Genomic DNA, 24,305 nt, shown 5'->3' with positions numbered 1-24,305 from the left:
AAATTTCAAAGCCTATCACCTCAAAAAGCTAGTGGATATGCACCTAAGACATATTGGTTTGTTAGACTTAGGTCATTTTAAGGTTTTAAAACTATTTTACTCCTGTGACCTTGTATGCTGGTTGGTAAAGGCAATTTATTTGAAGAAATATTGTTAATACAACATAACATTTCTTGAGCCCTGAATCAAATTACCATTATACAAATTCTACAATTTCATAAACATGCCCTTTATAATTAAATAGCGTCCTGTAATACAACTTTCTGCATGTATGTTGAAACTTCCTTTCCCCCTATAACGTATGCATGAATTCACTATTGAAATAGTATCTTTTTAGAAATAGTGTAAAAGTTCAACATTAGTTCAATACCCATAATTGTCTTAAATTAACCATCTCTTGTCCTACTCACTCCGACGTCCATCTGTTCAACACTAGTTTTCTCCTCACTCTTGGGGTTTACTGTATCTTTGTCTGTTTCTGGTTGGTTTTCCTGCTCCTCCTCCTTCTTCATCTCCGCCAGCTCTGCAGCCTTCTTCCTCTCCTGTTCTTGCTGCTGTAAATACTGCTGGTGCCTCACCTTCAGGTCCTCACGTGCCACCGACACCATGTTGTTGAACATCTCCTCAGTCACTTGTGGCTTATCATCACAGAGCTGTACACAAAATTGTGTAATAAAAATGCTTGAATATAGAGTTTGTACCATACGTTGGTATTTGTAATATTACGGCACTGATTGAGGATGGATTCAATCGCAGTATTGCTTATTGGATTGATTACATTTCAAAAGTGAATGCCTTCTGTTTTACTACAATAATTATAGACGTAAGTTCTTCATTGCAATCATGTATTGTTACTCTTGAACTTATTGATCTTTAGAAGAGGCCATTTGAAGTTTGTTTTTACATATTTGATCCCTGTGAGCTTTAGAGTAAGTAAATTTGTACATAAAACATACAAATGCTACTTAATATAAATATGAACAGACATGACAGGAGACAAAGCAGAATTGTTAGTTGATATACCTTCTGAAGATCATCTTGAAACTGTTCACTACCCTCTTGAAATTTGCGTTTTTTGTTTTCATGTCTTTCTTCAATTTGCTGTAGTTCAGTTTCCAATTTTTTCTGAAAAAGGACACATGATGCTATTAAGGTACCAATAAATACAAACATATCACCAATAGTTGGAAAAGAAACTTTTAACGCAGTAATTAATTGCAGAATTATTTAAAATCATACACAAAGAATTTAATCTATGTGCTGTATATTTGGATCAATACAAAACAACTTTACTGATACATATTTACTACTTTACTATGTACTTATGTTCACTGGTTTAATGCTAAAACTTCCTGAATTTTTATTTGTTTTACACTCCACCAACCTGATGCATTGTTAGAGATTGCACTTGACGCTTCAGCACTCCCATGCGCGTCGTCGTAACAACTGTACGCACATCAGGCACAACGGTCTCGCTGAAAATCTCGTTGATGAGTCTGTGATTGCGGACATAGCGCGAGTGTGATATGTGTTTGATTAGAAAGCCATCATCAGCATCTGTGGATAAAATCAGGTCCTTGTAATATCCTATTCAAAGCATGGAATTTTCAACTTTAATTAATATCTAATTTTGCAAATACTGAAGCTGGAAAATTATTTCTTCAATTAAAGTGGCAGTAATAGTTTTGTTCTAGGTCAATTTTTTTATTTTTATTATATGGTCATTAAATCAATAAATATCTTCTATAATGATTATTTTCTTCATGAACTGGTTGTTGATGAAATGGTGTAAAATCTGGATTGAAGTGTGTACTGCTGCCTAATGAGAACAAGCTGAACAGCTGGAAAAACAAAGCAACACATACCGTCCTCATCGTCTGCCTGCTGGATGCTTATTCTCCCTTGCGTATCCATTTTAGAGCTCTAAAAGTTCAAAGGGAAATTACACATTTAGCACTATATGAATAATATTTAATCTTGAAATGTGTTGGTGATGGTGGAGGTAGTGAATGAGACTGAGGACACAATATTGATATTTTGAAGTAAGATACATCGTTTTCTCATTAAAGATACTTCCGATTGGAAAAAAATATCAGAAAGATCTGTTTCTTGTTATTTTTCTATAAATAAAGGAGTTTTGTCTTTTCTATATCTTAAATTTGAAAATCCAAAATCAGAGTGATATGGAACAATGACCATGTTATAAAAGCAAAAAGCAAAATTTATAAGTAGAGTACCTGTTGACCTCTAGGCGTCCGCTGAGGAATTTGTTGTTGTTCCTCATCATCCATTGATGTGTCTGCAACAACTGCAGCAGCAGCAGCTGCAGCTGTGAAAAATATTATATTTATGTTTTCTGAAAATCATTCTCTGGAGTATATATCACTCTTTTAGCTTCATTCTTTGATAATGAATTTCATTATCTGTTTATTTTGAAATCCACAATGAAAGTTCATTTCTTTGTAGTTTAGAAAACCACTTAAAAGCCACATGATATACCCTTACTATATAGAATATACTCGGGCCCCAATTTAAAAGCTATCCCATTAACCAAGAAGTACACTTAATGGAATTGTAGAGCTGTGCTGATAGCTACCTTTGCCTTTACCTTTAGCGGCTACCCAGGCCTGGTAAGCTGGCGAGTTGTGGTAGGCCTTCATCAGTTCACTGTACTGGACCTGCAAAAACGAGGCCGGTAGTTTAAATAAAACGTCAAGTTTACACTACGGAAAGCTATGTAACTGACTTCAGACTGAATTGTTCAATGACTTTGTAATAAGTAGGAAAACATCCAAAACTTTTAGTTTTAAGATATTATCTTCATCTTTTGTATGAGTTTTTGTCTCCAACATTTGACGGTGGTCATAACATCAGTGAATTGTTCAATGGCAAATATCTAACATAGCAACACAGAACAAATTTGCTTTCAAAATACAGATTTTCTTTTGGCTCAGATATACTTGTGGAATACATGTATATTAAATTTAATTAAACAGTCCCCTTTAATATTTCTTAAGCTGAGAACAGAGGTTTAATCAACTTAAAGTAGAGAACCCCACCATCTTTCCACTGTACACTGACATTATTTTCCATTATTTTCCTTAAAATTTATGCTATTCCTTTTATATATATACAAAGACAGTTTTAAGTTGCAGGCCTTTATAGGGATTGGAACACTTTGAATTTTTTCTTAGTAATGTTACAAAGCATCAACATAACAAATATCATGCTGGTAGCTTCCTGTTCTTTATAATCAAGAGGTCTTGGGACTGAATCCATGATGGAGGGTTTTTTTTAAGAAAGGAAAATATGACATGCTTATATTTCTTTTGTATATAATACTTTGCTATAAATATCAAAGAAATTGGAACTCCTCTTCATTGGAAGATACACAGGAAAAGTTCTGGGACTCTCTACCTTAAAAGTAACCAATGGACCAAAAAGTGCCAAATTTTACAACATGAATACTATATCACAGCAAACATAAACAACATATATGCATTCAACAACAATATACCTTTTCTGCCTCATACTCATCCATGAACTCCTGCTTGTCAGCTTCAGGTAAATCACGCCACATCTGGCCAATAATTTTGCCAATTTCCCAAAGTTTCAGGTCTGGGTTAGCTCCTTTGACTTGATCCCATACCTGGGATAACAGTAAAAAAGCATCTGGATGTTTTTTTTTCTATTATTACTTTTATTTTCAATTCTACATAACAGAATAGTTGGTTTATACTAACTATGAGGTCTTTTTAAGGAAAATGTGTCTGCTGTAATCAAAATGTACTTAACACTTTGTTGAAACTCCTTTTAAAAACTTTCCTTTCTGATAGGTTCATTTTGTACAAGATAATTTCCCGGAGGAGTCCAAAACGAAGAAGTTCTGAGAACATAAAGGTACTGTAACTAACATTGAAGAATTTTTCTAGTTTGTCAACTCTGGCAGGAATGTAGTTTAAATACTTTCTAATAAAGGAAAGTACACAGGAATTATGAATCAAGTATAAAGCAGTGTGAACAACAGATAACACTTCCTCACTCCCAACATCTAGACATTCTGCATGGGATGCATATCACAGGAAACAAATACCACATTAACTGGGCTGTGTGTCAACATTCACTTCCTAACATTGTATGTACGTGATAAACATTTCAGGTGAAAGTCCTTTAATTTTTGGATTAGTGCATTTAATTAGACAGGGTAACAGCTCTTCTTTAAAAAAATTTTTTTTACGTATTTCCCCAGTTTTCAACAACTTCTGTGCTTTTGAGATGGTACATGCAACATGATAAACTTTCCACTTTCAAAGAGATGTTATCAGGCCCAAAAGATCTTTACATGGCCAGCTTTAGTGAAGACGCCATTTGTGTGAAAGAAGAGGTGCGAGATACAGCATGCCAGTGTTCTTACCTTCCTGCTGTACCTCATATAGGGCATCAGAGGCTTATCTGGAGGCTTCGGCGGCTTGGGTGTTTTGGAATCTCCCTGGCAATACACACACCATTACAACATTCAATAACAATTATCATTTGCCTGATTAAGAAGATAATGGCAGAAGTTGGTGTGTCAAAGAAATGGCTTAAATGGAAGTGTTTGTGCCATTGATAACATTGATTTTTACTTTAATATATAAACTCAAGTTTTCATTAGTCTACTACAAAATGTAATATGAATCTTCCATAAATTAATTATTATCTTGGGAAAATCATATCACAGAGACAGAAGAGTGGATGATGTAATATATATGTGATTTACGGAATGGTTGAATGAGGACATGGACTAAGTTTGGTCTGTTTGATCCAAGTGATGTGTATACTTACAGCTGCACTGCCCTTGCTGCTGCTGAAGCTAACCTTGACTGGGTTAAAGGATGGGTGGCCATGAGGTGAAGACACAAAGGGACTCGCACCGGAGCTCTGTAACCATAAATGTAACCATGTCACACACTTGCTATATTATCAGCCTGATGTCATTGAAAATGAAATGAGGAGCAAAGGCAGAGTGATTTCTCTAATGTTATTCCAATTGCTCTTTCTTGACATTTTATAAAGAAGTAATATTTTGTAGTTGGAGTAATTTCCTATTCAAAAAAATGGACAAATGGACACTTGTTATACTTGCATCCGTTTTAATTTTCAACATTTTCCTGACATTCTAAATTGTTTCATTTTTCTATTATTTGGTCCTTACTATGTTTATTAAATCAGTTCACTAAACTTGCAGTAGATTTGTATTGCACACATATTAAAGAGACTTGTGTTTAGTAAATACTGCAAAACAAATATGATGATCGAGTCAAGATTTAAATGTAGTCATCACTTGCAACTTTTTTGCATCATCTGATGCCACTAATATGAAGAAATTTCTTTTGAATAAAATTAATTATCTAGGTTAATGCAGGTTAAGTAAATTAATAACTCTTTATTTTTCAAAATGTTATTTTTTTTTTAAGTGCATTTAGTTTCTAAAAACCACTTTTTCATTCATGAAAACATCAACAGAAGTTCCATTTGTTCTTCACAACTGTACAAGGGTCGGTTTTAACACAATCAGAACAGTGTAAAAGCAGCATTTACAACATCTTTCAATGTGATCCCCTTTAGGACCTTATGTGCAAGGGCTTGTGTATTGTGTTGTGTATTGGAGATTGTAAATGAGGAGTTTTGTACTACTTGAATACTACGGCACAGAGACTGTAACAATCAACCCAGTTTGTTTGTATGGGGATCAATGTTCTTGCAACAGATCTGATCATGTGAAGATGGATCCTATACAGACTACATTCTACTCCACTCTTAGCAGGTGGAATTGACCAAGAGTCTTGCTTAATGTCATCTCAGGGAACTGATTATACTAGATAGTCTCTTATGAAAAGGACATATATACATAAACTGAAAATGTAGAGCCATTTGTTTCACTGTACAAAATCAATTTTGTAGAAAACAGCTCAGCTGAATTTTGTTTCCCAATTATTCAAAAATATGTGAATATAAGAGAGTTGTTTATAGAAACAACTAGACAGGTGAAGGAAAGGAAATAGTGCAGTAACAGGAATGGTGTGCAGTGCAATTCTTCACAGCATCAAAAACACTATATACAAACTATACCTTGGACATGGCCATGCTGCTTACCGATTTGTCATAATTTGACCTAGAACGGGCTGAAAAAGAAAAAGAGATATAAAATAGTATACTATAGACTTAACGCACATACAATTTTAGCTTATCCAGTATTTAAGTATCTGAGGGGATAAAACATGCTCTGAACTCCCCACTCTGAATCTACCTCTACATGAAGCTCTTACTAGTCTTTATATACAGCTGAACAACTGTTTAGCTTGATCTATTTTTATTATACTTCAACTTAAAATATTTTATTTTTCATATCTGAAGTAAATGTATCTACACATCAGCTGAAATGTTACTCAAGGAAAAAATATGTCTGGTCCATAGTTTTTTACTTTTTTATTTCCAAAATGATATATCGAATACATTTGTCTGTTTATGGTAATTTTGTTTGAGATGAAAATTAAAGTGGGAGAGGGGTGTACATTCCTTTAGTCCAAGGCCCTTGGTAAGAAGAATTATGTTAGTGCTGGTGAAAATATTTGGTATTTATGTGGAAATAGGCAAGACCTCTGGCCCTGATACCAGAGCGCACTGCTGTATGAAAACATGGAATTCAGGAGTTTTAAGGTGCTGACATATATCGATAAATTGATTATTTATTAACCCAAATCTGCTCTTCTTATCACCAGCAGCTGCTAAATGCAGTCAGTAGAGTCCTCGGTTTACAATCGTTCAGAATTTACCACCTGAGACACCATTTTTGTTTTTCAGGGTTATGACTAATGAAGAAAAAGAGGCCGTCCGGAAATCTTCTAAACAAGAATGATATATTCCGTTTCTGGATCAGTACAGCTTGTTTATTAGTCACTCCCTGACCTTCAAAAATGGCATCCGCTCAGGTGGGAAATTTTGAATGATTGTAAACCGAGGACTCTTCTGACTGAATTTAGCAGCTTTTGGTGATAAAAAAAAAAGATTTGAATCAATAAATAATCCATTTAGCGATATTTATGTAAGGTTTGTGTTGTGTCATAGTCAATTTTTGTTGTCAGAACCTCAAAACTATCTGACATCAAACGGTGTCGGAGAATTCCACGTTTTCATATAGCTACACCCTACACCAGCCATCTTTCTGTCAAAATGTCTAAGTCTGGTGTCAGGGCCAGAGGAAACTTGGGCTATACTAACAGTAGAGTTTTTATTTTATTTTGCCTGTGGTCTTGTACTCATAAGTATGACAATGCACACCCCTGAGAGATGCCTTTAACTTACGAGTTGCTGGAGGTGGATGGGGCGAACCTCTATACATAGGCAGTGCCATCTTGTTACAGCAAAGTCAACCTGTAAAATAAGACATAAATGTTATCAAATTACATACAGCATGTGAATGGATTTCATAAAGAAAAGACTCTACATCTGAAGTATTTTGACATACCAAGCACGAGAATTTCAGACGTTTCGGTACTATTTTGAAAAGACAGCGAATGATGGATAAACTTTTTTTAAATTAAAACGCAATGCAAGAGCCAAAACTGTTCTAAAATATCTGAACATTTTTTGGAGCTACCGAAACGTCTTGTACAAATGCCGAAACATCTCACTTGCGAAACGAGAGCGTACCTAAACGTCTGTATCCCAAAGCTGAAGTGACAGTCTTTAACTTTGACTACATGATAAATATGTTGATAGTTAATGGTCAGATGCAGCTTAGCTCCGACTCAAAATGCGGATGAAACCACTCGAGTGTGAAAATATTGGACCGGCCAACTGACCGTAGATGCCTATTTTTGCATGCTGTTTAAAACACTACATTAATCATAAACAATTGTTAAACAGTGCAAAGTGACTGCCAATTCCTTAACTTTCATACTTACCCCAAATAAATGTCTTTCAGTGTCACGTTAATAAGAAAAGACGCGTCATTATTATAGCTTGAACAAAGCACTTTCTGTAATAAATATGGCGTCGCTTTTGTAGTGACGTGTGAATAAAAGCGTCAAAAGATAAATTGATACGCTCACCAGCGATGTGTCCACTACACATCCCTGCGCTCACCGACAACAAAACATGGTGTTTTTGGAATTTTAAGAAATATAAACGCATTTGAATAGCCTTACACACAATTAAGAATGCAAAAATAATCGTTTAATTAGTTTAAACATCATCATTTTCATGCATAAAACTTTTCTTCTGTTAGCCTGTTGGTGTTATGTGGTTTTGTCAAACTTCCTATCTTGGCTATTAGTACTACCTACATTTTGTATGCGTTCTTCTTTTCCCCCAATTTTTTTCTCATTGATTACTGTATAATCTATCATTTATATATTTAAATCTATTTTTTTGTATAATTTTATTACGGAACAAAAAGTTGAGAAATATTAAAAATGACATCTCATGGTCTCGTTACGCACGAGACTATGAAAATGGCGGGTGTTCCCAAACTTGCAAAGGCCAAATGAAATGTGGCTGTTCTGGAAGAAATCTGTTGAGGTATGGTATCTTGTGATATGATTGAAAACAAGTGACATTAAGAACGGATACTATAGTTATTTGTTGTCTATACTTTTTTCAAACCTTTTGTTTAGAAGAATACCGAATGAAAACAAATCAGAAATCCGAAAAAATGTAAACAACGTGGGCCAACAACGTTCTTGTTGTTGGCCTTTAAAACACTGATACACACGTTGACTAGATTTTAATTTGTAGTTGTTCCAAATGAGATAGAGTTCTGAATACGCCACGCTTTGTAGATAAACATTGAATGGTGGGAATTTGTCAGAGGTACGTTATGCAAAACATACAGACAGAAGCTTATCTGTATATTTACTGGAAATTAGCTCAAATTTATCCAGGGTGAGTCTTCGGACCGTCAATTATTTCATTTATAAGGTTTAAGTCTGCAAGATCGTTCTTCATAAAAGCCCACTTAAACTTTCTGGTGTATCTCTTGGTGTGGTATTATACATTCATAGCAAAGCAAACTGCTTGTTTCCACTCTATATATTTATCCTTTATACTGTGATGGTAAATGTGATTGTAGGGTAACAGGTTGTTTCGCCCCAAATCCCGTTCGCCCTAGGTTGTTTCACCCTAAAAAAATATTCTTTAATCATTAATATCATGTTAAAAGTTAAAAAAACTTATCTTTCTCTTGAATCAAGATATAATTATGTGCTTGAAGATGAAGAACCAACCTGTATTCAGATCACTGAAGCCGACAACAGACATACTAATATCCGGAAAATACTGCATAATTATTATCATTTTCATTTCATTACCTTAATTAAGTAATGTTGTTATTTATAAAATGCACCTGTACATGTTTTGACGTTAAAAATATAAAAAAAAAAATACTTATACAACTTCTAACATGATATAAACAATTTCATTACATACTTACTAATAAATACGGGGATTTTGTATATGCGATACAACACAATTGCTCTAACCCATATCAGCCCTCACCGGATCACACCCCAAAACCTGTATCAGCCCCCGCCGTATCACACCCCAAAACCCGTATCAGCCCGCAAAACCCATATCACACCCCTTTTGTGAAAAAAATCGTTTTTCAATATTTCAAAAATAAAAATAAATCATAAGATAGTAGTTTTTATTAGTAATTATGTAATAAACAGAATAAAACACGCCTTTTTCCATATCACACCTAGTATCAACCTGATATTGGTCGAGGATTGATACTGGGTGTGATATGGAAAAAGGCGTGTATTATTCTCTATAAAAAGCACCCTGTCACGATACCATGCTGTCTGCGTCTAAGTTAACCTACGGCGTCGCACAAAATGCACAAATCATCCATAACGTAATGTTGAATTATAACACAGTATTGAGAAATGCCCTTTTTATGACAAGTTACCTACTCAAAATTATCTACTCAAATTTATATGCGTATTAATTTTTATTGGTCGGTACTATCAAAACTTCTCAAAATTATCTCCTCCAATTAGCAAAAAACAACACGGACGTGCGCAGAAATCAAGTAAAGAAGTCTACACTAGACTAAATGTGTTAACATGGAAAAATAATATTGTTGTATACTCCGCAATGTCATTAAAATTACACCATTTTTGTTTCATTTCACTATTCTTATTTATTTCTAATATTAAATTCAATATATGTTTTAATGTGTGTTTGTGTGAAGAAAATAACGTATTCCGTTTTTTGATTTACAATGTACTTAACAACACAAACACAATTTTTTTTTAAAAATAAAACTGATTTTAATGATATGGAAGATTAAGAACACTTAATTTGTGACTTAAAACAAGTAAAAATGAAAAGAAAATACCAAACAATGTTTCGCCCTAAAAAAATGTTTTAGGGCGAACACACTAGCGCGAAACAACCTAGGGCGAACGGGATTTGGGGTGAAACAACTCGGAACCGATTGTAGTAACTCTCCTTTTACAGCTACACTGCTTACAACTGTGGTCACTGGTTGATGTGATGCTTGTGTCTGAGGTTATTAAACGTATATAAACTTCTACACCTACTGTAGAGGGTATTTGTAATGCTCAAAATCCATATATTTGCCAGTTTTGCTTCAAGTAGATTGAATGCATGTTTTACTATTATTAAGGGTTAATCCCTGGATATGTGTATGCGTTGACACAATTCTTTGTGATGAAACAATCAACCATAAATTCGGTCTTTTTGCAAGTCAATAAAATGTTATAATTAAAAAAATCTTACATGGATATAAAAGTTTTGTCTAATTTCTGGGCGAAGTCTATTTTTTGATGCAAATTGAACTTCAAAAATGTTTATTAAGGTCTCAAATTGTGTCAATAATATAGAAGGTGCTTTTAAATATATATTTTTCACCAAAATCTGACAAATACAGCTCAAACCCATTGCTGCCATTCCATTATTTATAAGAAAAAATCTGACCAATAACTTTCACTGACTAATTAATATAAAGTGGAACTGTATCACTTATAATACATATGGGGCAAAGAAGTAATTCCAACAGTATAATACATAGTCATAGTAATCAAATTATTTATTTAGCAAGGATAACTAGTCACCAGGGACTAGTAACTAGTCTCATTTTATCTATAAAGGAGATGAACACTACTAATTCCATGACTGGGTTTTAGTGAAATATCCATATTATTTCATACTTACCCTCTGTTACAGAAGTGCTGAAGCCTCCCTTGGTGGCTATGGGGGAGGACGAATTTAAAGTGCGATGTGTGAAGACATCAGACTCGGACGATGAGAGTGATGGCAGCGAAGCTATGATGAAAGCACACAAGGTACAAAGTAAAAAGAAACTTACGCTTTTATATTAGAACGAATCTTGGAATGGAGGAAACTATTTAAATATATCATTGCAATATGTATGTTTATGTTCTCAGCTTATGCATTTTGTTCTTTGTAAATTGACATATACATGTACCTTATTCAACATATTAATATAAGTAAACACCAGGTGAGCTATTCGGGCCCTTTGATCACTTCAAATTCATTATGACTGCTTTTGAGGAAAAACATTTGGTGATCATGATGTACAACAGAACAGAAGCAGTGACGAAATGACAGAATAATTAATATTTAATAACAGCATACCTAATTTTGTCATGACATGTCATTCAACAATGAATATTTACAGAGCTTGAAGACAGAAGGCTTCGCACCTGTCTGGATGACCCCAAAGGAATGTCTCAAGGTCAAAAGAAAAGAGAAGAACTGTGTCTACCTATTTGACCCCTTTGAAGGACAAGCCTTTGACCACATCAAGAGTCTTTGCTGCAGGTTTGTTGGTGTCACAAGTCAGTGATTATTTTCAAAACAATTTTTTCCCACAGACATCAACTTAATACCAGTGAAAGATGGGGATATACAGTAATCACCTTTAGGGCTCTCAATTGACCGTTTACAGTACGTTTTGACTCTCCAGAATTAGCTTGGACTCTTGGACTCACAGGATATGTCAGTTTGACATGTGATTTGACTCTCAAAATTTAACAGAGAAAAAAGTTCTTGACTTCTGAAAGTGCCAAGAGTCAACTGAAAGCCCTGTCTTTGCCTGTTGATATCTCGTGAACCAATGATTTTTTTTTTATATAAAATTCATTAATTTTTGTACTATGACAAAATAGTCTATAATGTGCTATGCACAGGCCTACCTTCACCTCAGTATTAATGCCACAGCAAAAGTCAAATAGAAAACCACAAAACAATATTTGATGAAATTTTATCAATATTTTACCATGTTAATTAAGACAGTTTGTTACCTACCTGATGCAGGTGAGACCCCAAAGATCAAGGTCATGGAAAATGGCCGATAGTCAAAATAGCTGCAATGCTTGTCAGGATTGTAACTATTACTGAACAATTGAATATTTGCAGAAAGTTGATGTGTTAATTTATATGAATGTGTAAATTAAAAATGGATTTCTTAAAAATGTTGCTACAAAAAAACCCTCATGTCAGGCATATTGGGGGTGATAAAATAAGATTTCACAAAATAAAGTTTTACTGTTTGTGTTTGTAGAATCCTCGGTCCACAGTGTATCCTTGAATCGTTGGAATACAAGTTGGTGAGTATTAGAACTTAGAAGTCTGGTTCTGACGATAGGTCTAGAGTGTATAAACAGGAGGCACGGTAGTCTAGTGGTAGGACTCCGGGCTCGTGACCGAAGGGTTGCGAGTTCGACTCTCGTCACGGCACTATGTTGTATCTTTGAGCAAGATAATTTACTCTGCTTGTTGTATTCTACTCGGCTGTAAATGAGTACGTGGGTGGGTAGTGCTAGAATTGTAGAATGCTAGCTGTTAGTGCCGAAATGGCAGCACCCGCTGTATGCTCCCCAGGGAGTTGAGAACGATATTGGCTGGTGCAAATGCCCTATAACCACGGATAATAATTTGTGAACCGCTTTGAGACAACCTACGAACTAGGTTGTGATAAAGCGGTATATAAAAACCTCGAATTATTATTATTTATATAAGAAAATCCCGACTCTACATCTACAATAAGAGTATTCATTTTCTCCTACACTTCTGAGGTGCATTATACCAGTATTGCTAGGGAAAGATAAAGCTGAGTTTACCTACCGAGGAAAAGACAGCTCACATGTGCTGTTATTCTGAACATCACTATTGTGTCATCACTTCATGTAGCGTAACCAAGGTCACAAATTTCACTGTGTACAATGTGTATAATTCGTTATAGTGCAGTATAAAACCTTTTACTACTCTTGTAGTCTATTTGGTTATTACTCGACATACACAGGAATTCTAACCAACAAAAGTAGGTTTGCAGCATGGCATGACAAATTACTGACGAAGCTGGAGAAACCTACTTTCAGATATATTTTTTCTTTCTTTATTTTTATTTCAAATGTTTGACCATTTGTAGGAGATTCCAAGGAAGGCTCGTCCTGTGTATAACCTGGCCATGAGGAATGTGGTCGCCTGCTGCACCAACCTGGACAAACAAACAAGGGTAACTAAGAGCAGGATGATAGTTCCACTGCGTCTGCCAGAAAACAATGGCTTGTACATGGTTACAAACATGACTGATTAGCAGAAAAATTTAACAATGAAATGTTTCATGGGATTTTGTGACTGTTTCTATCTGTGTCAATTTCTCTCGGGCTCTTACTGTCCTTGTCAGTTTGGTCTGTGACAGTCTGGTCTGTGACAGTTTCAGTCTGTAACCATACATGTATGTGACTATAAATGTCTGTAACAAATTCTGTCTGTGACAGTTTCGGCCTTGACTATATAACGTGTGTGTGATTCAAACTGTCTTTGACTATTTCAGGATGAGGTGCACGAGAAGATTGAGCTGATGAGTGGCAGCGTGGGAAAGGATTTCACAGAGGCTGTGACCCACCTCATAGCAGGGGAGGTGGGCAGCAAGAAGTACCAGGTAACCACCAAGTAGCATGTGCTGGCACCAGGTTCCTCTCTTCTGTGAGGAAGAGGGAAGAGCCCTTGAAATTGTGATGACAAAATATACTTAAAGGATTTAAATCTAAGGCTGATATCTTATTTACCTGAATTTCCATTGTCATATTTTTAGCCCACCATCATCTTGTTATCGGTATTGCTGTGCAGGGCAACTTTTGAGACTGATCGGATAAACAACATGGCCGACAGGCAGCCATCTTGGATTTTGATAGTGAAAGTTTGTTATCGCTATTTCTCGGGAAGTATCAGAGGGATCTTTCCCAAATTTTAGATGTAGGTTCCCCTTGGTCCTTAGCTGTGCAGGGCAACTTTTGAGACTGATCGGATAAACAACATGGCCGACAGGCAGCCATCTTGGATTTTGATAGTGAAAGTTTGTTATCGCTATTTCTCAAGAAGTACCAGAGGGATCTTTCTCAAATTTTATATGTAGGTTCCCCTTGGTCCTTAGCTGTGCAGGGCAACTTTTGAGATTGATCGGATAAACAACATGGCCGACAGGTAGCCATCTTGGATTTTGATAGTGTGGGTTTGTTACCGCTATTTCTCCGGAAGAACTAGAGGGATCTTTCTTAAATTTTATATGTAGGTTCCCCTTGGTCCTAGCTGTGCAGGGCAATTTTAGAGACTGATCGGATAAACAACATGGCCGACAGGCAGCCATCTTGGATTTTGATAGTGAAAGTTTGTTATCGCTATTTCTCGGGAAGTACGGGAGGGATCTTTCTCAAATTTTAAATGTAGGTTCCCCTTGATCCCTCGTTGTGTATGTTATATTTTGAGACTGATCATAAAAACAAAATGGATTAAAAGAAGAACTAAACAGATCTTTCTCATATTGCAATGATCGATTCTATTTCTTTCACATTAAGTACTGTACTAGTAAATATGTGAAATGACAAACTCACTTTGAAGGTTGGCTTTCATACACATCAGTATTAAGTTTAGATCAAAAGTTACCTCAAGGTGCATTTACTGTTAACATGACTCGATCAAACAGATTAGAGGAAAGAAGAGAAAAGATCGAACTGACAAAGAACTAATGAAGATGGTACAAAGGTGGGCGCCAAGATCCCTTTGGGATCTCTTGTTATAGATTAAAATTAAAAAAGAAAGTTAAAAATAGATAATAATAAAAACAAATGTAATTAGAAGAGTAACTTATTAAAAAGTAATAAAATCATCCACAAAGCTCTATTTTGTAGATAAGTAAGAGTCCAGATTATATGCTATGTTTATCCAGTTTTTCCTACCCTACAGGTAGCAGCCAGTCTCGGGAAACAGATCATGTCAGCGGATTGGGTGTACAAAGTTTGGGAGATCTCTCAGACAAGGTAATTGTAAAAATAAAAATCCATATTACAACCTATTCAATCCAGGTAAACCACAATACAGAATAAACTGATCATGGTTCCTGATTAAACAGATATCTTATTACAGCGGCAGTTCAGTAAACCAAACGCCTTAGCTGTCTACAAATGATTATAATTATAAAATATACGCTGTAACGGAGTAAGATCCTTAATGTAGTTCAGTGGATCAACGAAGTTAACAAAATTTCTTTGTGAAGAGATTACATTTTATTTACTAACCTTAAATTCAAAATAACTGACAGCTCTTGTGATTCTTGCTTGGATTTTTAATTTAAATTCTCATGGCTTTGTTTACAGAGCTGTACATGGACTGGATGCCGGTCTAGATGAGTACCGTTGTCCAATCTTCAAGGGGCTTGTCATCACAGTGTCTGGACTTGACCCTCAGGAACGCAACGATGTCAAAAAACTCATCCACTCAGAAGGTAAGAAGAATAGTTCCTGGTGTCTTATGTTAAGAGACCTAAGTCTTCCTTTTATTCTGTAAAGATCAGTGTCTGCCTGTTTGTCATATAGCTTGTCCTACACGCTGCGCATAAAGTAACTAACATTATGAGTCCTGAAAAAATAATCTAACCAGAGATATAGCCAAAAACAGGTAACACTGATGGCAGATTTGGTGTATTTACCACCAATGTGTCAATTTACTTGTTTAGGGTGGCTTTCTAATTGCTCATACATGTCTTTCATGTTATTTTATAAAATATATCAACTGAAATGAAATCATTTCATGCATTAAATAATTGAGTTGATTTCGTCTACTTCATATAAAATGTTTGAGAGCTGATTCTTGAAATCAAGCCACTGTTTAAACTGGTTAAATATCACTTACAGGTGGGAAGTACACTGGTGAAATGAAGGTTAATGAATGCACACACCTGATTATCAACAAGCCTAAAGGTGAGCTTTCTTAGGACACAAAGGACCATGGGCGGAGAGGTTGTTTCCTAACAGTGGTTGGTTTTAAGTTTGACATCTTCACAACAGCTATGGTCAGATGATAATGGCGTCAACACCAGTTTATGTGTGATGACAAGGTGTCAACACATTGTCATCAGTATTCACACAACAGCTAAGGTCAGATGACAATGACGTCAACACCAGTTTAAGTGTGATGACGAGGTGTCTACAAATTGTCATCAGTATTCACACAATATCTAATGTCAAACGACAACAGTGTCGTCACCAGTTAAAGTGAGATGACAATGGTGTTAACACCAGTTAAAGTGAGATGACAACAGTGTTGACACCAGTTAAAGTGAGATGACAATGGTGTTAACACCAGTTAAAGTGAGATGAAAAGGTATCTACAAATTGTCATTAATATTCATACAACAGCTAAGGCCATGACAAAAATGTCCACACAGCACTGTCATCAAATGACCTTGTCTGATGGTTGGACACAGATGACATGATGCGAGGCAGTCATGAAGTTAGTGTCCACACAACAGCCAAGATCATATGATGACAGTGTTCACACAACAGCCAAGATCATATGATGACAGTGTTCACTGATGATGGGGCCACTTTAGAGTGCCACCAGACTGAATTGTCTTCTTTTTTTCTATAAGATTGAGACATACATGTATATTACCATACAAATAGATGTATTAATGACAGCACCAGATTTCCTCAAATTTGACATATTTTGAACAGGCTTGTCTTAATCATCAACTAAGCTTTCCAGCATTGTTTGTTAGGTACAAGTTCTGTAATTTCACATAGGGGATTTTCTGAAAAGTCTTTTTTTTCTTTTTCTTTTTTTTAACAACCAAATTTCATATGTCACATAAACTCCTCTCCAGAGCTAAAAATTCACTGTGATGATGTCACATATTTCATAAAATTAAAAAAAGTGTAATATTTTGTGATTGTAATTTTTGCATTGAAAATAATTACAAATTGACCCACAAATGTAATTGGTAAAACAATCATTTGAAGTGTCAGAACAAGAAAAGGGCTGTACCTTCATTTATGTATATTAAACAATAATTTTCTTTTTCTAGGTACAAAATATGAGTTTGCTAAGAAGTGGAAACTGAACATTGTGAGGACTGCATGGTTGTACGATTCCGTAGATAAGGGCTTCTGTCAGGATACAGAAAAATACAAAGTAATGGTGGATGACAAATCCCAGGCCAAAACCTCCACACCAGAGAAGGATGTTCCTCACAGTAAGTATAGTGTAGGGATGGATAGTTAGATCTCAGGCCAAAACCTCCACACCAGAGAAGGATGTTCCTCACAGTAAGTATAGTGTAGGGATGGATAGTTAGATCTCAGGCCAAAACCTCCACACCAGAGAAGGATGTTCCTCACAGTAAGTATAGTGTAGGGATGGATAGTTAGATCTCAGGCCAAAACCTCCACACCAGAGAAGGATGTTCCTCACAGTAAGTATAGTGTAGGGATGGATAGTTAGATCTCAGGCCAAAACCTCCACACCAGAGAAGGATGTTCCTCACAGTAAGTATAGTGTAGGGATGGATAGTTAGATCTCAGGCCAAAACCTCCACACCAGAGAAGGATGTTCCTCACAGTAAGTATAGTGTAGGGATGGATAGTTAGATCTCAGGCCAAAACCTCCACACCAGAGAAGGATGTTCCTCACAGTAAGTATAGTGTAGGGATGGATAGTTAGATCTCAGGCCAAAACCTCCACACCAGAGAAGGATGTTCCTCACAGTAAGTATAGTGTAGGGATGGATAGTTAGATCTCAGGCCAAAACCTCCACACCAGAGAAGGATGTTCCTCACAGTAAGTATAGTGTAGGGATGGATAGTTAGATCTCAGGCCAAAACCTCCACACCAGAGAAGGATGTTCCTCACAGTAAGTATAGTGTAGGGATGGATAGTTAGATCTCAGGCCAAAACCTCCACACCAGAGAAGGATGTTCCTCACAGTAAGTATAGTGTAGGGATGGATAGTTAGATCTCAGGCCAAAACCTCCACACCAGAGAAGGATGTTCCTCACAGTAAGTATAGTGTAGGGATGGATAGTTAGATCTCAGGCCAAAACCTCCACACCAGAGAAGGATGTTCCTCACAGTAAGTATAGTGTAGGGATGGATAGTTAGATCTCAGGCCAAAACCTCCACACCAGAGAAGGATGTTCCTCACAGTAAGTATAGTGTAGGGATGGATAGTTAGATCTCAGGCCAAAACCTCCACACCAGAGAAGGATGTTCCTCACAGTAAGTATAGTGTAGGGATGGATAGTTAGATCTCAGGCCAAAACCTCCACACCAGAGAAGGATGTTCCTCACAGTAAGTATAGTGTAGGGATAGACAGTTAGATCTCAGGCCAAAACCTCCACACCAGAGAAGGATGTTCCTCACAGTAAGTATAGTGTAGTGATGGATAGTTGGATCTCAGGCCACAGTGCAGAGGGAAGGTGTTTGATCTCAGAGACAAATTGGGGAAAGAGAATATCTCGGGGCTAAATCTCTACAATAGAAAAGGATGATCCCCAAAGTAAGTGCAGTTTAGGAAAGGAGAGTGTTGGTTCTCAGGCCTAAACCTCCTAACCAGAGTCCAATTTCCCCTCAGTAAGTACTGAGTAAGTGAGTATAGTGTCGTGTCTCTGACCAAAGGAATGAAGTTCTTGTCAGCATAAAATTACTGTAATTATAATAATAATATGTGATAATACATAAAATCTTGTTTCGGTGAAATATAGCCAGGTAGATTCTTATCCTTTTTTCCCTTAACAGCTCGAGCCTCCACCATTGCTGATCTGAGCTGTATAGCCAACGTTTCTGTAATTGGACACATCAATGAAACTGCAGCTACCACCAATATCCACACACACAAGTCATTTGAGGATACAGACACCACACTCAATGGTATTGACCTGACACAGCCTCCAGCCGACCTCTTTCTTGATGGGTGTAAGGTAAGATCCTTTCAGAAACATCTAACCATCCTCCCACAAATATCTATCGGTTCTCCCACAACAACCTACACATCCTCCCAAAAACATCTTTCCATCCTCCTACAAGCACCTACCTAGTCTCCTACAAACATCTATTCAATTTCCCCCCAAAATATCTATTAACCCTCCTGCAAACTTTCGTATCCACCCTCCCGCAAACATTTTTCCCCATCATCCCACAAACACAGACTATCCACTCTCACAGACGTATCTACTGATTGTCACATCATTGTTTGTAATAATAGTAATTGGAAGTATACTTTGAGAGGTTTGGATGTATATTGTTACTGTTTATTATTGTTCTGTAGATTTTCCTGAGTGGGTTTAAAGGTCAAGCACTGGAGAAAGTACGCAAGGTCATCAACGCAGGCGGGGGAACACGGTCAGTACCACAATTTTTTTTTAATATTTTTTTTTTTTTTTTTTTTTTTTTTTGGGGGGTTTTTTTTTTTTNTGGACTATTTTATTGTTTGCGAGAGGATGTTACTGTGTTTTAATAGTGGTCGAACATGATTGTGGTAAACTTTTTTTATCTTAAGAGTTTATATCCACATATTCATTGATGACCAGAGTCTATCACATCTATTGCGATTATGTGGAATGTTAGTTTCATTACATGTATGTAAGTGTTGTGATACAGTGAGATGTTGATATGATGTATTACCCACATAACTAGTTGATGGAACTCATTGGTTGTCATCCACTGATCAAATTGCTGGATTGATACAATGATGATATGGGTAACAGGGCATATATCACAGGTACAGTGAGAGACATTTGATTTCCCGTTTTATGATAAATATTTGACTGTTAATTGATGAATGGAGTATTTAAAGCAATTGAAATGCAAGAAATTAATCTATTTTTTTTTCATTTTTTAGTCTGAACCAGTTGAATGAGAATGTCAGCCATGTAATTGTTGGGGAACGTGTAGAAAAAGACATGAACCTTCTCAAGGAAGCAACATTTAGGTAAGACAACTTTAGCTAGCCCCATTACATTTAGGTAAGACAACTTTAGCTAGCCCCATTACATTTAGGTAAGACAACTTCAGCTAACCCCATTACATTTAGATAAGACAACTTCAGCTAACCTCATTACATTTAGTTCAGTAAAAACTGATTTGTTCTGCTCGTAATCGTAGAGTTACTGGTTTCATTTCCAGCGATGACTTTTTCGTAAAAATAATCTGCCGAAAAGACCAGCTGTAGACCACTGCATAGTCACACAAAAACACGGGCAGAGCTAAAAGTCTACCTTAAAGTAACTTAATTCGTATCCAATTGTTTGAACATGGAGATAGTGGAATACCTTGTAATCTTATTGACTTACAGTACTCTGGTTTGAGTAAAATGCAGTGACATTGATACAACTGTCCATAAGTAAAATCAATAGTATTCATAATCACAGACATTCTATGTGCATTCCTGATTGTAACAATTTTTTTTGAATTTTGAATTTGTTAATAAGATATTGAAGTCATTCTCTGTTTAAAAATTTACTAATTCATTTTAAAAGACATCAGATGGATCTTAATAAATAAGGGAGGTTATTAGTTCGTAATAAATCTGAATCTGAATTGGGATTTCATGTCACTTCAAGTGTAGAATAGCTGTTGGATGGCTATGATGTTGTGGTTTCAGACCCCATGTTGTCGGAGCAGTCTGGCTGGCCGAGTGTTACAGACAGGGACATGCGGTGGAAGAACAACCATACCTTTGTCCGGAGTTTGCCTCAGATCTGCCGTTGTCACCCAAAACTAAAGGGTAATGATTTTACATGTTAGAATTACTGTTGACCGGGAAAATTTCCCAGCAGATTAATTTTCACCCTTTTCATTCACCCCTCACAATGATGGCGAATATATCATGACAGCCAATGTAAGTAAACAGCGTCTATAAATGATTATTACACGTCTTGGTTGTTGCTTGTATTTACAGCATATTCTTTTCCATACTGAATGCAATCAGGTAGATGAGTGAGAGCCAACACCAAAGTTTCTGTGGTAGAATTTATTGAGTTGACATGGCTAGATAGTTTGCAGTGAAAAATAATTCTATGTTTTCCTGGGGGGGGGGGAAGGAATGGATATCCCATTTAGTAGGAAAGAAACTAGTTCTACTGTCCTAACTTTAATTATCAAAGAGCAAATGGGAAAATCTTGACTAAAACAAGGCCAATACATATAATTTCAATATTAAAAATATACATATATATATGGATGGACTTTTCATGTAAATTTGAATTGAAAGTGAATTCAATGACCAAAAAAGAATTTAAGAAATAAATTTACTTTTCCGAGTAATAAGAATCAAGTCTTCATAAGATAAAGTATTTACATCAGCCTCAGGTACGAGTCTCATCTGTCAATACACCTATAATATAATCAAGGTTGCTAACTCCGTCCCCCTAGTAAAATGACCCAGTTCCTGATTGGCTTCTTAATTTAACGGAACAATCAGCGGTGAGGTCACAAAAGTTAGAGAAAATGTCAGGCTCTGTTCAGATTTCCGATTATCAGCCTGACCAGCTTGAAAACTGGACTCGGGTGTCTGACATGATAATGTTAGGCCATGAACTGTCATACAAGTAAGCTTGTTTCCTATCGTAGAAACACTGTACCGACATTGAATAGCGAACATGTCGTGTGTTTTGCGCTACCCACTAGGGATTTAGCATGTCACCTCGTGGACAGCGCAGTGTCCGACCTACTGAAATTCAACCATTTTTCCATGTTTCATGAAGTCTACCGAAAAATATACTGCATGATAGATGGCAAATCATACATCAAATTAAAGAAAAAATATTTTCCTGTCAATCTAGACTGCTCCCGGCCTCATATTATGAACGGTTATGACAAAATCGCATGTTTTTTGGAACTGGGTCATTTTACTAGGGGGACGGAGTTAGCAACCTTGATTATTAGCTCGCCTGGCACGAAGTGCCAAGTGAGCTTATTCCGTGGCGCGTCGTCCGTCCGTCCTCGTCCGTCAATTTTTCCTTTAAACAACTTCTTCTGAAGAACGGACAGGCCTAGAGTCATGATATTTGGCTGAAAGCTTCGTTGGTAGGAGCCCTACAAAGTTTCGAGAACGAAAATGACCTTGACCTGTTTTCAAGGTCACAGGGGTCAAATATGTCAAACACTTCAAACGACTTCTTCTGAAGAACTAAAAGGTATATAATCTTCATATTTGGCTGATGGCTTCCTGGGATAGAGCCCAACAAAGTTTGAGAATGAAAACTAGTTTGACCTACTTTCAAGGTCACAGGGGTCATATATGTCAAAAACTTCAAACGACTTCTTCTGAAGAATCAAAAGGTATATAATCTTTATATTTGGCTGGTGGCTTCCTACAGATAGAGCCCAACAAAGTTTGAGAATGAAAACTAGTTTGACCTACTTTCAAGGTCACAGGGGTCAAATATGTCAAAAACTTCAAACGACTTCTTCTGAAGAATCAAAAGGTATAGAATCTTCATATTTGGCTGATGGTTTCTTGGGATGGAGCCCAACAAAGTTTGAGAATGAAAATTACCTTGACCTTCTTTCAAGGTCACAGGGGTCAAATGTGTCAAACACTTCAAACGACTTCTTCTGAAGAACTGAAAGGTATATAATCTCTATATTTGGCTTGTAGCTTCCTAGGAAAGAGCCGAACAAAGTTTGAGAATGAAAATGACCTTGACCTTCTTTTAAGGTCACATGAGGCAGATATGTCAAACACTTTAAACGACTTCTTCTGAAGAACTGGTAGTTATAAAATCTTAATATTTGGCAGGTGGCTTCCTGGGAAAGAGCCAAACAAAGTTTGCGAATGAAAATGACCTTGACCTACTTTCAAGGTCACAGCGTTCAAATATGTCAAACAGTTCAAACAGCTTCTTCTGAAGAATTAAAAGGCATAAAATTATAATATTTGGCTGGTGACCTTCTTGGATAGAGCTCACCAAAGTTTGCAAATGAAAATGACCTCAACCTACTTTAGAGGTCACAGAGGTCAACAACATTTTAATGGATTTGTTCTTGAGAACTAAAAGGAACGGATTCATAAGATTTGGCTGGTAGCTTTTTGGAATAGAGCTAACCAATTTGAGAAGGAAAATGACATTGACCTACTTACAAGATCACAGGGAAAATTATGTCAAGCAACTTCTAAAGAAGAATCAAAAAGCATAGAATCTTATAATAATATTTTGCTGGTAGTTTCAACAGATGGAGCCAACAAAGTTTGCGAGGGAAATATTTTTAGTGCAATATAATATTTAATGAGAATATTTTGCTATGACTGCTTAAATATTCAGGTGAGCGATACAGGCCCTCTTGGGCCTCTTGTATTATAGGTGTACAATTGACAGACGAGGCTAGTACCTGTGCATTATCCAGACAGAAATTGTGAAAGTAGGAAATGTGTTAAGCTAAACCTTTAACAGGTTCTTAATAACAATCAGCGTTTTGCAATATTTAATTGTTTGACAAGTTCCATATAAAGTAGTGGAAGAATTCATTAAACTTTATCCAAAATTGCAGTGATTACGACAACTGTAAACTGCACAAATGTTTATACCATCTGGTCTTGATACTGTTTGTCAATATAGTCTTGAAATATTGCAGGAAGTTGACAGCTAAGGAGCCTTCTCCAGTAACGAAAGACAAAGTCCCCGAGGCTGACAACCAGGACGCAGATATGGAGGACATCATGAGTCAATACCTGCTGCAGGCAGACCATGGTAAGCTGGTCACAAGGCTTAGGGAGTGGTAGTCACAGGGCACATTGATTGATAGGACCATGATAAGCTGGTCACAAGGCTTAGGGAGTGGTAGTCACAGGGCACATGGATTGATAGGACCATGGTAAGCTGGTCACAAAGCTTAGGGAGTGGTAGTCACAGGGCACATGGATTGATAGGACCATGATAAGCTGGTCACAAGGCTTAGGGAGAGGTAGTCACAGTGCACATGGATTGATAGGACCATG

The 24,305-nt window shown here is 36.5% G+C and overlaps 2 protein-coding genes across 6 annotated transcripts in view; one reads left to right on the top strand and one right to left on the bottom strand.

The window, feature by feature from the left end:
• Nucleotides 1-8,048, bottom strand: part of LOC110463593 (SWI/SNF-related matrix-associated actin-dependent regulator of chromatin subfamily E member 1-like) — a 35,205-nt gene extending 27,157 nt beyond the window's left edge. For 3 of the 5 annotated variants that reach the window (XM_021518317.1, XM_021518321.1, XM_021518322.1), the window contains exons 1-12: nt 7,947-8,048; nt 7,345-7,413; nt 6,112-6,164; nt 4,825-4,920; nt 4,415-4,489; nt 3,518-3,649; nt 2,597-2,678; nt 2,238-2,329; nt 1,866-1,923; nt 1,385-1,557; nt 1,024-1,125; nt 411-653 (exon numbers count right to left, since the gene is read on the bottom strand). In XM_021518317.1, the coding sequence (XP_021373992.1) occupies nt 411-653; nt 1,024-1,125; nt 1,385-1,557; nt 1,866-1,923; nt 2,238-2,329; nt 2,597-2,678; nt 3,518-3,649; nt 4,415-4,489; nt 4,825-4,920; nt 6,112-6,164; nt 7,345-7,393 (1,155 nt within the window). In that variant the 5' untranslated portion in view covers nt 7,394-7,413; nt 7,947-8,048. The remainder of the gene's footprint in view (nt 1-410; nt 654-1,023; nt 1,126-1,384; nt 1,558-1,865; nt 1,924-2,237; nt 2,330-2,596; nt 2,679-3,517; nt 3,650-4,414; nt 4,490-4,824; nt 4,921-6,111; nt 6,165-7,344; nt 7,414-7,946) is intronic. The other 2 variants (XM_021518319.1, XM_021518320.1) reach the window with 2 other exon arrangements.
• A 432-nt stretch (nt 8,049-8,480) lies between these two features.
• The window catches only part of LOC110463570 (DNA topoisomerase 2-binding protein 1-like), a 39,567-nt gene continuing 23,742 nt past the window's right edge, over nt 8,481-24,305 (top strand). The window contains exons 1-15 of the mRNA XM_021518268.1: nt 8,481-8,562; nt 11,233-11,351; nt 11,708-11,850; nt 12,593-12,638; nt 13,460-13,546; nt 13,868-13,975; nt 15,277-15,350; nt 15,687-15,814; nt 16,224-16,289; nt 17,396-17,563; nt 19,106-19,287; nt 19,635-19,708; nt 20,208-20,297; nt 20,970-21,092; nt 23,942-24,057. Of these exons, the coding sequence (XP_021373943.1) occupies nt 11,259-11,351; nt 11,708-11,850; nt 12,593-12,638; nt 13,460-13,546; nt 13,868-13,975; nt 15,277-15,350; nt 15,687-15,814; nt 16,224-16,289; nt 17,396-17,563; nt 19,106-19,287; nt 19,635-19,708; nt 20,208-20,297; nt 20,970-21,092; nt 23,942-24,057 (1,498 nt within the window). The 5' untranslated portion in view covers nt 8,481-8,562; nt 11,233-11,258. The remainder of the gene's footprint in view (nt 8,563-11,232; nt 11,352-11,707; nt 11,851-12,592; nt 12,639-13,459; nt 13,547-13,867; nt 13,976-15,276; nt 15,351-15,686; nt 15,815-16,223; nt 16,290-17,395; nt 17,564-19,105; nt 19,288-19,634; nt 19,709-20,207; nt 20,298-20,969; nt 21,093-23,941; nt 24,058-24,305) is intronic.

This window comes from Mizuhopecten yessoensis, unplaced genomic scaffold (assembly GCF_002113885.1).
Source record: "Mizuhopecten yessoensis strain PY_sf001 unplaced genomic scaffold, ASM211388v2 scaffold10917, whole genome shotgun sequence".
NCBI lineage: Eukaryota > Metazoa > Mollusca > Bivalvia > Pectinida > Pectinidae > Mizuhopecten > Mizuhopecten yessoensis.
The sequence above is the reverse complement of the archived record's forward strand: the minus strand, read 5'-3'. Positions and strand labels throughout refer to the sequence as shown.